We start from the raw sequence: 15,980 nt of genomic DNA, 5'->3' as shown, positions 1-15,980 counted from the left end.
CTTGGATTGCGTACTCATCACTGGCATCGATTGAAAATGAAAGACATGTTTGAAATGAAAGAGAAGGTGGGTATGTCAGATCAGTGTAACAAAATTAATGCGGTTTTGTTAAGCAATTGAGATTACGTAGCTTGGAAGTACAGTCCCGCCCGAAGAGAAGAGTGACAGAAATTATTGATCACCTTCATGTTGCTAATAAAAAGAAAAAGAGCAATTCTTTGTCGCTTGTCTGCCAAGGTTCTTGTGATGACTTCCAGGTTTCCTTTTTTTTTTTTTTACTTTACCACCCTACCACAATTTTCTAATCTGCTCCCAAAAGTCATTCCACATTTTGGGAGGCTAACCCCAGTGACTTTTTGTGGTCTACTCAGACTGTCATTTTACAAAGTATTTAAGGAGATGTGAATGCTAGTTCATGAAAATGCTAGACCAAGAATGAACTGCAAGTGAATCAAAACTATTATGATGTCTCTAGACCTCGCTTAAAGGGAAAGTTCACCCAAAAATTCTGTCATCATTTACTCACCCTCATGTTATTCTAAACCCAGTATAAATACATTTTTCCATGGAACACAAAAGGAGAGGTTAGGCAAAATGACATCCTCTGTCACAACCTTAACATTCCCCTTCTGTGTTCCATGGAATAAAGAAAGACCTATGGGTTTGGAACAACATGAGGGTGAGTAAATGATGACAGAAGTTTCATTTTTGAGTGAACTATCCTTTTAAGACAAGACCATTTTTTTTTTTTTGGAAAGATTACTAAGAGAATAGTTTGAGACATCATGATAGTTTTGATTCATCTGCAGTTAATTCTAATAAGTGATTCTAGATCACTTATTATCATATTAAATGACTTAAACTCATTAAAATCTTTGACATGAAATAAAATTGCAATTAACCATCATCATTATGTTAATTTCAGTAGCTATATGGGAAGCAGATCTATTTTATAAGTACTATTAATATAATGACTTTTAATAAGCTAGTCTGTCATTTTAAACACATGTATATGCACTTTGTTATTCATTTGTTAAAATAAATCCTCTCTTTCTTTTCCACACCCCATCTTTTCTCTAACTTGTCATCTTTACCAGGCCCTTCAGTCTTTATTCCCTCGTTTACCTGAATTGGGTCGAGGGCCTTCCCTGTTTGAGCGTGGCACTGGTGCCCCAGGGCCTGATGGGGACAAACTGAGACTGGACACTTTCCCTTTTCTCGGCTCAGGTGAGATATTTAACATCTACTGTATATGAGATAGGAGGACAAATATAACAAATGAAATGGTGAAAAGAAATAGTTTTCCCAAAAAACAGTTATGGTAGTGGTGATAGTGTTTATTAGTTCTTTGTCTTTAAGGGTGCATTTGCATTTATGCACTCTAGCACCTTCTCTGTGAGTGTTTACAAAGTGGCTTGTATGTGTGTGTGTGTGTGTGTGTGTGTGTGTGTCTCCTTTGTCTTTTTGGTTGCTCTGAATTTATGTTGAAATATCAGTGTACCAGAATGCATGAAGGCAAGTGTGAATGTGTACGTATTTGAGAATCTGTCTGTGAAAGAGACCCCCCCCAACTATGTTTGTCCTGAGGACCTGATCCACCCTCCTCCTCTCCTTACCCCCTTCTGCCTCCCATGTGTACCCCCTGTCCTAATCCCTTCCCAAGCAGGAAGGCCCTAATTGAGGGTGCAGGCTTCAGTTTGTGGCCTGTGGGCGCCCATTACTGTGTTTTCATAAGCAAGTGAGGCCTGCCTGACTGATTCAATATTCATGTGTCTGCCAGCTACTCTTGGCCCTACTTACACACACACTCTAGCACTGTCAAATTAGCCCTGCATAGCAAATAACACAGAGAGAGGGTGAGAAGATAAAGAGAGATGGAGAGTGCAAGAAAAATAGAGCAAGAATGTGAGAGTTGGAAAAAAGTGCAAATATAAATGGGAGGGGAAGGATGATAGGTAAAAGGAAACATTTGAAGAAAGGAGCAATAGGAGAATGGAATTGTTAATACTGCAAGCAAAAACAAATAAAAAGCAATGCACAGTCTTAGGAGTGCTAATTCAGTGATCTCGCCTCTTATTTTTACACTTGAAAATATTATAATCAAGGAAACATTTTTACAGCATTTATAAATCTTGATTTCTGTTAATTATTAAAGATTTAAGTGTATTTTCACAAAAAATTTGTATCCGTTAACATTTGTTCATTTAATATGAACTAACGTGAACAAACAATGAACAATGATATTTTGATAAATTATCACAAAAAATTGTGTCAACTGATCCCTCTTTTTGGCATAATGTTGATTTCCACAAAAAAAATTTGTATTGTCTCACATTTATTTAAAAACATCAAAAATCAGGGATTTAAAAGCGTTATGGCGTTTATGGAATTGAGTTTACTGGTTTATTGGCATTACACATGACAACACATTTGCAATATTTGATATATTTGATATACATTTACACAGATATGGTTAGTAAGCATTTTTAAAGCACTAAAATCATGTTAATATGTATATTGGTTACACCTTTTGGCTATACTTTTGAAACAGTGTGTATTTTATTGTTTCTGTATTCGTCCCATTCACTAAAGTGCATTACTGTAACCACAATTTTTGCTCCTTAAAAAAAAAAAAAGAGGGATCATTTGACAGTATGCCTGGAACATTCCTTTTTAAAATTGACCAAGATAAATAAATGCTGTAAAAAGCATTGTTCATTGTTAATTCATGATACCTAAGGCATTATTTAATGTTAACAAATAAAACCTTATTTTAAAGTGTTACCATAATGATTTAGATTTAATTTCTCTGTAAACAAAAAACAAGCTATGTGTCATTTTTATGATGTGCGCTCATTCTTTTGGAAGGTATGACTTATAATGTCCTTCAAGTTCCAGATGAACCTTAACATCTGATCTTAAACATTAACACTGGTTTCCGTTCCATGTTTGTCAATTTCTCCCACAGGGGCTCCTTGTTACTCTAAACCTCCATCCCTGTTGGGTCCTTACGCACGGAACCCCTCTTTCGACTACCCCTGGGGCTTCAACCCCTACCTCCCAGGGGCTTTTTCTCTGAATAACTGTCCCAAATTGCCCCCGGGCTCCCTCTACTCCTCACACTTCTACTCCAACCCACTACAGTCTAGCTTATCTCAGCTACCACACCCCTTCTCCTCGCTCTTACCCCCTGGAAACACCACCGGGGCAGAACGAGCTCAAGCAGGAGGAACCAACGGCTCAGCAGGTGGACAGCCTCCCAGACTCTGCATCCCTCCATACCCTGGGAGTCTGCCAGTGTTGCGAACTGAGCTGGGGAATGGGCTTACAGGTGTAGGCGACCGGGAAAGAGGGGAGACCAACACCGGTGGAGGTCTTGGCCTGGGATTAGGCCTAGGCCTGGGCTTGGGGGGTGTTGGAATGGGAAGTGGTGGAGGCCGCCAGAGCCCTTCAGAGCGAAGAAAGGGTGTAAAGCAGGATCCAGAGTCTGACTCTGAACTGGAGATCACAGACCTGAGCGACTGTAGCTCCGACAACGAGAACGAGCCGGACTTCTCTCTGAGGAAGGAGTCAAGGCTGGGTGGTCGCTCGCACCTACTAGAGGTCAAATCTAGGGGCCTCAGGGGAGTCTTGCCCCCTCTCTCCTCTCCTCCTCCAGCTGTGTCTCCACATCCCCTCAAAAGCCTGGTGCCTCTGACTCCTCCACCTCCATCCCTACCTCCATCCCTCTCTCCCTTGCTCAGTATGGTTGACCGGCACAGGGAAACAGAGACACTTAAACTTGCACACAGTTAATATGTTCCGTTGTGTGATTTTTGATGTCTTGCAGATTCTCTCTTTCTCTTTTTCTGTCTCTGTATACCTGCATTTGTGAAATAATGCTGGATATTCTGATACATTTTTTTTCCTCCTTGTGTTGACTCCTCCAAAGCCACTCCTTGCTTGTGCAACTCCAATATCAGTGAGTCAAATTATCTATGTTGAGACTCTCAATGCAAACTTAGTTTTGTTCAGAGTGAAAATACAGCACAAAAAGCAGCCTGTTCAGAATATAATCATTTTTTATTCTAAACATCTAAAGAATTTTCATGGTCTCAGCTCTATTAAGATTAAAGTAGTGAGCTATTTTACTGCCCAGATGGCACAGTAAAGGAATATGCATATCTTTTAGCTCCCACTTTTTGAATTGCACTGCATTCCAGTCCTGCTGAGGTAGGCAGTAAGTTTGTTCTGCTTGATGTACCTCACAAAACTTTCCATAAGTTATTTATGCTATGAGCTCAGCTGAACAGTGTAACAATGCAAAATGCAATAATGGCAACACTGACAAAAATGTTAAGGTGATTCAGATGTGCTGCAATAAAAGCACTTTTTTGTGTTACATTGCGCTGATTCCAAGGGATTCAGAAAAAATATTATCAAACATTGCCATCTTGTGGTTATATATATTTTATAGCCCTCCGAAGTTTCTGAAGAGATTATTTATTTATTTATTTATTTATTTATTTATTTATTCATTCATTCATTTATTTATTCAATGTTCATGTCCAGACCATGTTAAAAGTCTTTTTAAAAAACCTTTCAGAAATGATGAGACTGAATGAGAGACAGTTTCAATACTGCTCATGTCAGTGAATATTTAAAGTTTGTCTCTATTTAATTGTATATATTTTATTATTGTGTACATTATGTTGAATTACTATTACTATATGGGATAGTTGTATTGGTGTCATTTTTCTCAGTACCTAATTGAAGATCTTATATAAGACAGTGAAATGAAAAGTATATGTGTGTGAAGACCCAAAGTTGACACAGAAAGAGCACTTGTTTCTCAGATTGCTCTTAAAGATGGAGTTTCAACAGGGAAGTGTGCAAATTTTTTTCTGCTCCCTCTAATTGTGCCCTGTGGTAATTTTCTCAGATACTTCATGAAGGCCCTTCTGGACTGAGTTATGCCGCTAGCCTAATTTTTCAATAATTAATTCACCTAGTGAGCTGTACTGCAAATAATTAAGTGTGAAATATATTGGGTGCAGCAAGAAATCTGTTATTTTTTTCAACCAATGTGCATACTAATGTTTATTAAGTTTGATATTAAAGAATGAATATCAGTTTTAGTTACATATTATATAAAGAAAATAGGAGCAGAATGACACATGTGAATGAATAGATTTCCCCTTTAAAACAATTCAAACAGGTTGGGAATTGGGCTGGTCCAGCAAAGAGCAAAAGAGATTTTACTAAGCAGTGCCAACATTACCCTTGCATATTTATCTCAATCTTAGATAAGAACTTTAAAAATGAATTTACATGACAGTTGGCCCTTGACTTGCCTGTACTAAATGAATTTGCAGCTGTACATAGAATTTGTGTATTTGTGTGTACAAATTGAAAAAAAAAAAAAAAACTTTTATCATGCAGTAAACCTTTTTGTTTTATTGTGAAATTTAAAACAGAAAGGATGAGTAGAACAAACAATGAGCAAAGAATAATATCTTCAAGAGCAATAAAAATTATTCTGGAGATTTGATTGTAAGCGTATTAATTTTCCTCTGGAGTTCTATATATCATTTTAGTCAAAATACATCCCTCCTTAAAGAAGTGCTAACAAACTTTGATCTTTTCTGCCTGTGCAGTCAAAAAAGTTCGTTTAAGATTTAGGGTACAATGGGGCTAAAGGCACACACAGTAATATCCATTGTGATTGGATCAGACAATGTGAGCCCACATTGAACATTTTTTCATAACAAATTAAATTTAACAGCAAATAATCATACTATCCTTTCACTCATTGAACAATTATTGAAAGACTTCTTATTTAATCACCTTGAACAAAACTGGGGGAAAAAGAATATATAAATAAATGTCTTCAAATTAATGTGATAATTTCAGTGATTCTCATTAGCTATATAAATGTAATAAAAAACTATCATCAAAATCAACATTTAGACAATGCAAGCTATGATCTCATGGATCAGGAAAAATTTGCAGTGCACAGAGTCAAACAGGTGTTTATGAAAGTGCTGTGGTAGTTTGTTTTTTTGTAGCTATTTAGTGTTTTGGGAGAAAATAAAATAAAATGTGCCTTTTACCCCGTAGACACTTTAGCCCAGTTGTAACCTACGCATTTTAATTCCTTAACAAAATACAATAAAATGTAATTGAGTAATCTTTAACTAAATAAATTAATAAAATACTAAATATTTTAAGTTTTATTAATTTAATTTGGTAAAAAAAAAAAAAAAAAATTACAGTTCAATTTAATGGTATTTTTTTTATTAAATCAAATTGCGTAAATCTTAAAAAAAAAAAGGCTACAATATTTTTGAGCGTGTAAAAAACGTTCACAAGGTGAACAGTGGTCAGGTATCGACACATTCTGTTTAATTTCTTTCAGTGTAAGATTTCTTCAGATTATCGAGTACGCAGACTGTCAAGCTTTGACATTTTCATCTTAATTTGCAGAACTAGAAAAATGAAGAAAAAAAAGCATAAGAGGACCAAACAAACAAACAACAACAACTGAAGTCTTGTCCTATTTCCTGCGCTTACGGCAAAGCGTGCACTGTGTATAGCAGAGAACAACATACAAAATGCAGGCTATGATTGCTGAGTTTTACAGAAGTTACACGTCTACCATACACTCCAAACTGGGGGCATGCACAAACTAACTTGGCACGGGCGATGGGCATATTTATAATCGTGGGCATGGTATTGCAATAGGCAGCCGACAGCCTTACTGCCCCTAAACACGCGAGCCCGAATACCAAGAAACACTGAACATGGAGGGGAACAAATTTAGTGTAACACTGCGCGGAAACACACGGGCAAAGCCTAAATAACATATTTCGGCCTCTGGTGGTCGCAAGTCATACAGGAAAAGGCAGGGGACGGCGAAAAGTTACGTTTCAAACTGAAAACACACTTAGACTACTTCAGACCAGTGCATTCGGAGATAACTGTACCGTATTTTGCCTTTACTTGAATCATCAGTCACTCGTTAAGAATGATACAGTCCTGCTTTTGTATCCGCAGTCAAACACGGCGCGCTTGAAACTGTCTCCACTTCCGCGTGTAATGTTTTTTTTTTTTTTTTTTTTTACGACGACCTACGAAACGATTACTTTAGATCAGGAAGCCTTCATGGGCGCTTGTCCCTTCACCTCACATTTTAGAAGGTAAGTTGTAAGCTTAACCGTCTCGATAACGAGAAAAGACACTGCAAGTCTGTTATGATTTTTAGTATTTTTTTAAACGCAATTATGTGATTTGTCATTGCAGGGAGCGTTCGCGTGCATGGTTAGCATGATCCGCGAGCGATCCTGCAAGTCTTCGCTCAGCGAGCGGAATGTTGTGTTTGGCTTCACTTTAACCTTTGCCAGCATTCCCATTATTTCAGTCGACCCGCGCCCCTATTTTCATCGATCAAATCTGAATTTCCCTTCTGCGCTCTATTCAGATGTTCTGTATAAGCAAATGAGCAGCTTTCTGACAGCTTAACCATTTTAGATAAATGTGTCGAACCGTCAAAAGGGCTGTATACAGTCCTCGAGCAACGTAAACACAACCGTCGATTGCTTTCGTACCTATTTTATTTCACCGGAAGCCTTTGATCATCAGACACGTCATTAGCTATAGTCTATAGATAATTATTTTATACATTAATAATAAGCTGTATGTATACTGTAGCTCTGTTTAGCCTGACAGGTAACCTCAAAGTCTGCTCTTAAAAGGATAGTTCACCCAATAAAGTAAAATTCTCTAATCAATTACTCACCCTCATGCCATCCCAGATGTGTGTGACTTTCTTCTACAGAACACAAATGAACATATCTGCTCTGTAGGTTCATAAAATGCGAGTGAATAATGACCCGAACTTTGAAGCTCCAGAAAGCACATAAATGCTGCATAAAAGTACAACTCCTGTGGTCAAATCCATGTCTTCTGAAGCGATCCATTTGATCTTGGGTGAGAACAGATCAAAATATAACTCGTTTTCCACTATAAATCTAGACAACTGCAGTTTCGTTGATGATCATGATTTCAAGCTCGATTACACTTCCTATAGCGCCATCTAGCTCTCTGCTTATGCGTCAAGCAGGAATTGTGATCAAGCTTGAAATCATGATTTGATTTATAGTTAAAAAATTGTTGCATTCGGTCTGTTGTTCTCAACCAAAATCGATTGGATTGCTTCAGAAGACAGGATTTAACCATTGGAGTCATACTTTTATGCTGAGTTTATGTGCTTTTTTGAGCTTCAAAGTTCTGGTCAAAGAGCTGAGATATTAAAATAAAGATACAAATCTTTGTGTTCAGCAGAAGTCATACACAATGGGTTTGCATAATGGTGAGAAAATTATGAGAGTTTATGATAATTTTTATTTTTAACTGACCTTTATTAACCTTTAACTGTATGTGTTTGTCCACACATGAAGTACAGTTTTAACTTCAGGCTCAGCGGTGTATCTTTGCAGTCGTTATATAAGCGAATCATGTCACGGTAAATTGATGCAGTCCATTGTTTACATTTTATGTTTGGCTTCCAGGTAATTTGTTGTGTAGAAAACCACTGTAGGCCATTACATTTTTGGGTGAGGAGCACTTAAGAAGCATCGTTAGTCTTGATGTAGTTCTTCGCTACAACCATCTGACAGCTAGAGTGAACTGGGATTAGATTAGTTTAACCTTCATGGATTTAGCCTTGTTCATATTTATTGGATCCATCTGAATAGAAATTGCAGTCATCCGTTAACCTGCCTGTACTCTCTTCTCTTCCCTTCCCACTGTTGTTGTGTGAAAGCTAAACATTCTGATTGGTTGTGTAATTCATAGTGTAGCAATTTGGAAATTCAGACCATCTTTTGTATTATTGAGCCATAGTTGTTAGTGCACTCTTGTTTGGTCTCCAACATGATTACACAGGAAGTTGGCACGCTGTTCCGTTACCCTAGGATTGGCAACAGTATGCCGACTCGCTGACATGCCCTACCTCTCATTGGACATATTTGGAATGGCTCAACAACAAATACTTTCCCTCGTAGCGCGACAGTTAGTGCGTTTCGTCAGTTGCGTGGGAGACCTCAGTTCAATCCCCATTCAAACGAGGAAGTAATCAGATTTGTATAAACAATCAAGAGCATGATAAGGAGGTTGCATTTTTATCCCTAACATTGCATTTTGCCTCTACTAATGGTTATGTTTAGATTTGGGTTTTGGTTGGGGGTAGATTAAATAAAATAAACATTTCTCTTCACTGTTTTACACCCTGTTCAGCTGAAAACAATAATTTTTACAACTGACTTCTGGTGATCCTGGAAATACTTTAGCCTCTGGAGGCAGTGTTTTCAATTTCGTTCAACATATACCGATTTTGACCAAAGAAAAATCGGTTCAGCATTCCAATTAGAGTGAAAATTGCCTGAAACTGGTGTCAATTGAAAGTATTTTCAAAACTGCTTAAAATGCTCAACTGTCAAAATTTCCAAAAAAATCAATTTTGAATGTTGTAATACTGACACCTGTATTGCATAAACAAAAGCAGTGTTATACTTGGAGCAGTTTGTGGTATTACGATACTGAAGAACATAATGTGGGAAAAAATGAAGACGATACAATGTCACAGAGACGCAAAGTGGTTTATGTCAACAAAACAGAGCTTCAGTCCTTTATGGCTTTGGGAAGTTAAGCCCATTCATAAAGAGATTCATAATTGCTGTAGTGCTGTGGAAAAGCTGAAATGATTAGCCTGTCACGTAATTCAGTTGGATCAGCTGTGCGGTCCAAACCTGTTTGCATTAAGAATCTCAATGCCAAGTATGCTCTTCTAGAATCCGTATGTTTATTATGCTTCCATCTGTGCAGTAAATCTCATTAAGATATGTAAAACACAAATCCTAGATTTGGATCTTTAAAGTATATACAAAGTATATATAAGTATATGTGATCCAGCGAGTCACAGATTAATTAGTTTGTGTGAAGTACTAGAGGCTTTACCTTCAGATTTGTCATAGAGGTGGATAATAACTGAAGCAATGGGGGTGCCTTACCACTTCCTCTTCCTGTTCTGACATCGCTCACTTCTCCCTCTTATACACACACACACACACACACACACACACACACACACACACACACACACACACACGTTGGTGCGGCTATCCTTATGAGGACTCTTCATAGATATAATTATTTTTATACAGTTTCAACTATAGATTCTATCGCCTAACCCTTCCCCTAAACACCAATAATGTCCTCATACACCACATTTATTTAATAATACCTTGTAATGACCAGTTTGTAACCAGATCAAAGCTGTATACTGTATACTACATTATATTCACTTAAAATTCCATGAATTGGGCATTAAAATTTTATTGGAATTTGAGTGCCCAATAATAGTGGTTGTCTCAAATAATTGTGGTTAGATCAAATAACCGCAGTCAGATGGTTATTTATTAATCCTCACATGCCTACTAGTCTTTCTTTTGAAGGAATGCAGACTATTTAATTTTCTCTCTGTGCACCTTTTTCTCTATCTAAAGTGAGTTCTATGTGTTTGCTTCATAACCCTTCTATTGTCTTAATGTAATTTTTGACCTGACAGTGATAGAATATGTTATAAATATTGCATAGTTTTTGGTACTGGAACCAAATGTTGTGACTTTGTCAAGACATCAAAAGAAACAAAATAATAAAGAAAATGTATTTTTGTACGTAATTGTTAAAGTGAAGAAAAAAATATTTAAAACCAATTGTTCCTTCTATTGTATTAACGGGAACATTTTATAGTTTTTTATACATACAATTGAAGTCAGAAGTTTACATACACCTTAGCCAAATACATATAAACTCCGTAGAAAACATTCCCTGTCTTAGGTCAGTTAGGATCACTACTTGTGTGTAGTAAATATACATTTTAGAATCCCAAATATTTATTTTTCAAATAGAATAAAAGAATGGGGAGCCCTGCAACAGATCCCCATGGACCATGCCATCTGTTATAGTACTTTTGCACAGTACTATATATATATATATATATATATATATATATATCAAGCTTTTGTCACGTAGGACAGTTGAGGGACACAACTATTACACAAGGTTCAAACATTCATTGATTGCATCACACTACTATATGAATACTATACGTAATGTAAATATCTGTAATGCAGATTCGAAAGGGATGAAAGGAATGGATTAATTCCAATGGACGTGCAATGTCTGTGAATCCTGGAAAAGGCAAAAAAAGATTAATTAATGATATAGGCATGTACTAATTCTAACACTAAAATCTACACTGTTGATTTGATTTTCTACAGGCAAAATAAAAAGAATTTGTAATATAGTTGAGATAATATAAAATGCCTAGTGTTTGAAATACATATAAAGTGAGATATCCTTTGCCAATGCTTGCCAAGTTTTTAAACTTTTTAAATTCTTTTAAAATTATGTTAATTCATTAATATTCAGAATGTAGACGCCCCCACTCATTATACACTTTGGAACCACAACAAAACAGAATTTATTTGATGGGGATCTCTAGTGGCGTTGTACAATAATCAAGAATTTATGCATTTTGATTGGTTTTCGATATAGGTCAAAAATTATCAGAAGGAAAAATGGAGGGTGCAGTTTCTTAAAGGTTTTTAAACTTTTTGTTTGTGTCATCTTGGACTTAGTGGTGTGGCTGCAGCATCATTCAAAATCAATAGTTTTCAGTTATAGATGGCATTGTAGAAATTCACGTTTCACAATCAGCCATGATTAATTTAATCCAAGAGTGAAAGTATCCAATAACATGATGGTTACTGAGATTAAGCGAGTAGTATTCTGCTGGTCATGTGATTTTAAAAAATGGCAGCCCCCATGAGGGCGCCCCTGCCCCATGTAGAATAAGAGAGCTTTCATAAGGTTACTGATATGACTAGAGTCCTAATCTCACGTGATGTGATTTTTATACATATGTTTCAAAATTACAGTTAATTTCTTTAGGAGTAAAACATTTTTAATGGGAAAAAAATGTAGTGCATCTTTAAGCTGAACACAAATTAAACTTTTTAGAAGAATATTTGGTAACACTTTACAATAAGGTTCCATTTGTTAACATTAGTTGAAACCTACAGAGCTGAAATATTCTTCGAATAAATTTCATTTGTGTTCTGCAGAAGAAAGTCAAACACATCTGGGATGACGTGAGGGTGAATAAATGATGAGAGAATTTTCTTTTTTGGGTGAACTATTCCTTTAGAATACTGTAGATTACTAGCCAGTAGAAAATATAGCATGATGCAAATGTGAAGTTATTATGTTCTATTAAAATGTTTCACACAGTAAAAGGGCTGGGTACTGAAACAGATTTCCTGATTCAATTCTGATTCACAAGCTTTCGATTTGATTGTTTCTCAAATCGATTCTGATTAATTTGGGTGTATTTCAGATATAATTGTTGTGGGTTACACATAGTTTAAAAAAAATCAATCTTTGGATTTAAGAATCGATATTGATATTGTTTAAATGAAGATTATGGTTAATTGCAAAATCTATATTTTTACTTTGCCCTATAGACAGTTATATGGAAAAAGTGCATGGTGATGTAAAGTACAAATTAATTTACCCACCACGTGTTCCATCCTATACATTTTTTGTTCTTTCCAAATGGGTGAAATTAGTCAGACTTCAAATAAATGTTGTGTTTGTGCATGAATGCCCATGTCTGTAAAGCGGGTAAGAAAATGGAACGCACTCCCAGATTTCCAGTAGCAAAAGAATAAAGAGCTGCTCTTCAGCAGGAGTGGTACATTGTTTTGTTGTATGCAAGACAGTATAAATGAGATAACTGGGTTTTCTGGTCAGTTGAGTTCCTTTATATACAGTAGCTGCTGAAATGAAATGAGCATGACATTCAGTCCACATCCGAAAGGCAGAAGAGTAGCAGAGTGACTCCTGTTTGTGTGTCTCTTTGCAGTGACAATGTTCTTACAGTGCACTGGAGAATCATATATATGTATAATGTGATGTTTTTTGTGTGCTTCACTAAGGCAGCAGAAACTATTGGTGTTCCCTATAACACTGACTCATGGTAACACTGACTCAAAGCATTCAGTAGACTTTCAGTAGCCTGTATATAGATCTTTATTAATGATCTTTTAATGAACTGATGTTCTCAACAATAATGTAAGTAGGTCATTACTGAAAGTCTACTGAATGTTTGTTGAAACACTGTTTACTAGCTATAGCAAGTCAGTCGACAAGCTGTTATTTTGCTGGTGTTATACTTATTGATAGTCTACTGAATGTTTGTTGAAACAATTTTTACTAGCTATAGCAAGTCAGTCACTAATCACTTATAGTCAGTTAAATATCTAATTGGGACCATCAAAATAAAGTGCTACCTGACTCGGTAACAAATAACTTTTTTGTGTTGTCATGAGTAATATTAGTAGCATTTGTGTGGGTGGGAGGTTTGTTTGTGGAAGTGGTCAGTGGATGTGTTCACAGTGTGAATTGTGGTTGTACATTAGGAAGCTAAAGTACTAGGACTGTGACTGTGCTTTTTGGATCTTTAAAGTGCTGATCACCAGCCACTTGCATTGTATGGACCTGCAGAGCTGAAATATTCACATATATGTTCTGCGGTGTGAGATTTTGACGGTTAGATTGCCGTCTGAGAAACCAAATCGTGTTTCACAGTTTTTACTGAGGCAAAAAAGGTATAACATATCAAAATTAAACACGTAAGTGAGGCATTTCTTAGGGATATATGGAAGTGCAGCCATACAAAAGGAAAACTGTTAAATAAAGAGAAGATATTTAATAGTCAATTCAAGTCATTTTTATTTGTATAGTGCTTTTCACATCACATATCGTTTCAAAGCAGCTACAGAAATCATGCTTTAACAGAAAATAAAACTGTAATATCTATGAATTCTTGGAGTCATCATTGTGTAATTTGATTAAATATGATTGTAAATTGTGTATAAAAAAATTAATAATTAAATAATAATAGCATTTTTAGAACCCCAGTGAGCAAGCCGAAGGCAACTGTGAAAAGGAACACAAACCTCCATAAGATGTTGGTTAATGGAGAAAAATGACTTGGAAGAAACCAGACTGACTGTGGGGACCAGTTCACATCTGGCTAAACAGCATGAATAAATGCCAATATTAATTATTTGTGAGTAGTGCAAGTCATGGTTTAAAAATGTTAAACTAAGTAAGTTTTAAGGGCCATTGTTAAAACAAAGATTTAGTTTGAACTGCAAGATTAATGACTAATGTGTTTGAAGTCCATAGTGGATTAGCTGCAGAAGTTCACATAGATGTATTGTCCATTGTTAGTTGGCCTATCAAGGCTTTTGTTGGCAGTAAATTGATAGTCTATGTATTCCTTTCAAGAGTGTGTATTCCATCAATAAACCAGGCAGATGTCAGTGAGGTGTATCGCAGTTCAAGCAGCAGGTCATTTTGTTGAGTTTTGGTGAGGTTCATTCTAAAGGCCTGTTCACACCAAGTCTGTTATTTTCAGTACGAATGTTAGTCCCTAACAAGCTTTTGAACGGTAACTATGGTGCTATGCACATCGGGTCTGAAAAATCATCTGCCGACTTTGTTTTACAGAAAGTGTTCAGATTTCTTTTCTTGGAAATGTGATTAAAACTAACTGACCAATGAGCTAAGGTCTTTTATTCAGCTGCTTAATCAAGCATGTTGGTGGTGCTAATCAACTGGCAAACACCTGACAATTATATATTTAAAGATAAATAGTTGCAGTTCATGAACCCTTTGTAATGCAAGCATAAACCTGTTCTGTTTTTGAAAGGCTGCTTATGTTTTTTTGTCTTAATTTGGCTACATTATTTAATATGTATATCACTGTGCCTGTTATATTCTTATGGCATTAAAAATAACGATGAGAGTTTCAGCAATTTGTTTGCAATGAGCTCGTAGAAAATTCCAGAAAAGACTCTATACATGCTATATTTTACTGTAGACAAACAAATTGCAGAACCACACTGCTCTTTGTATTGCAAGAATAATTTAGCAAAGTATTGTCATCATTTTAATTAAGATGGAGAGCCAGGGTATTCTATAATATTATGCATAATATTTTATAATATACGTGCTGTTCGTAATGTACATTATTCCATGTGTATTTATATCACTGTACCTTGTTTTATATTATTCGGGCGTTAGTCCAGGCATTTTAAAAAGAGAATTTGGCTTTGGGAGTCCATTTGTAATATACTTGTATCAAAATACAATATCTAACAGCGCTCTTCACTCATTTCACTCGCATAATAAACACAGATTATAAACTATATTAATCTCTAACATCTGAAGGTGCGGAGAGGAGACTGGTATAATAACAGCACCGCTGAGACTGGTATAATAACAGCACCGCTGAGACTGGTATAATAACAGGAGTGAAATAGTTTTTAATTTGAGTTTTTATGGACTGAATGAATAGACCTTCCATCAGATGTTTGTCTCGTTTGTCTCAAAATCGTCACAGATTTGGTGTGAACAGGCCTTAAATCCAAGGTTCAGGCAGTGGAATATGAAGTATCCCTTATGGTTGGAGTTGGCATCAGTTCATCTTCTGAAGTCCATCGTAGTAGCCTGAAGTGATGTCTGGCTGATACCTTCTGCAGTTTGTCGACATCACTCAGAGACACATTGCAGTGCAGTCCGACACATGCAGGAACGGAACTGGATCCATCCATGATAACCTCGTGATAGGTGCTGGATCAGGCTGGCTCTGGTACTTCGGTATAGCAAGGTCTGAGGTTGAGACAGAGAAATAAATAGAATAATGTTAGCAAAGATTCCATTAAATTTATTGCAGAGTTATAGATTTTGAGAAGTGTTTCTGGTTCCGGCATACAAAGTAGCCTAATTGTGAAATGATGTATAAATAGATGAGTCTTTAGTCTAGACTTGTGATCCGAACAGTGTTAGGGAGACTATTCCATAGTTTA

The 15,980-nt window shown here is 36.3% G+C and overlaps 2 protein-coding genes across 5 annotated transcripts in view; both read left to right on the top strand.

Moving 5' to 3' along the window:
* The window catches only part of erfl1 (Ets2 repressor factor like 1), a 36,371-nt gene extending 31,935 nt beyond the window's left edge, over positions 1–4,436 (top strand). For both annotated transcript variants that reach the window (XM_052147772.1, XM_052147774.1), the window contains 2 exons: positions 1,098–1,227; positions 2,969–4,436. In XM_052147772.1, coding sequence (XP_052003732.1) covers positions 1,098–1,227; positions 2,969–3,795 — 957 coding nt within the window. In that variant the 3' untranslated portion in view covers positions 3,796–4,436. The remainder of the gene's footprint in view (positions 1–1,097; positions 1,228–2,968) is intronic.
* A 2,644-nt stretch (positions 4,437–7,080) lies between these two features.
* The window catches only part of LOC127658452 (rho guanine nucleotide exchange factor 1-like), a 74,255-nt gene continuing 65,355 nt past the window's right edge, over positions 7,081–15,980 (top strand). For all 3 annotated transcript variants that reach the window (XM_052147766.1, XM_052147767.1, XM_052147764.1), the window contains exon 1: positions 7,081–7,178. The gene's annotated coding sequence lies outside the window, so the exon portion shown is untranslated. The remainder of the gene's footprint in view (positions 7,179–15,980) is intronic.

Source organism: Xyrauchen texanus, chromosome 17, assembly GCF_025860055.1.
Source record: "Xyrauchen texanus isolate HMW12.3.18 chromosome 17, RBS_HiC_50CHRs, whole genome shotgun sequence".
NCBI lineage: Eukaryota > Metazoa > Chordata > Actinopteri > Cypriniformes > Catostomidae > Xyrauchen > Xyrauchen texanus.
This window is presented reverse-complemented; position numbering and strand designations above follow the sequence as displayed.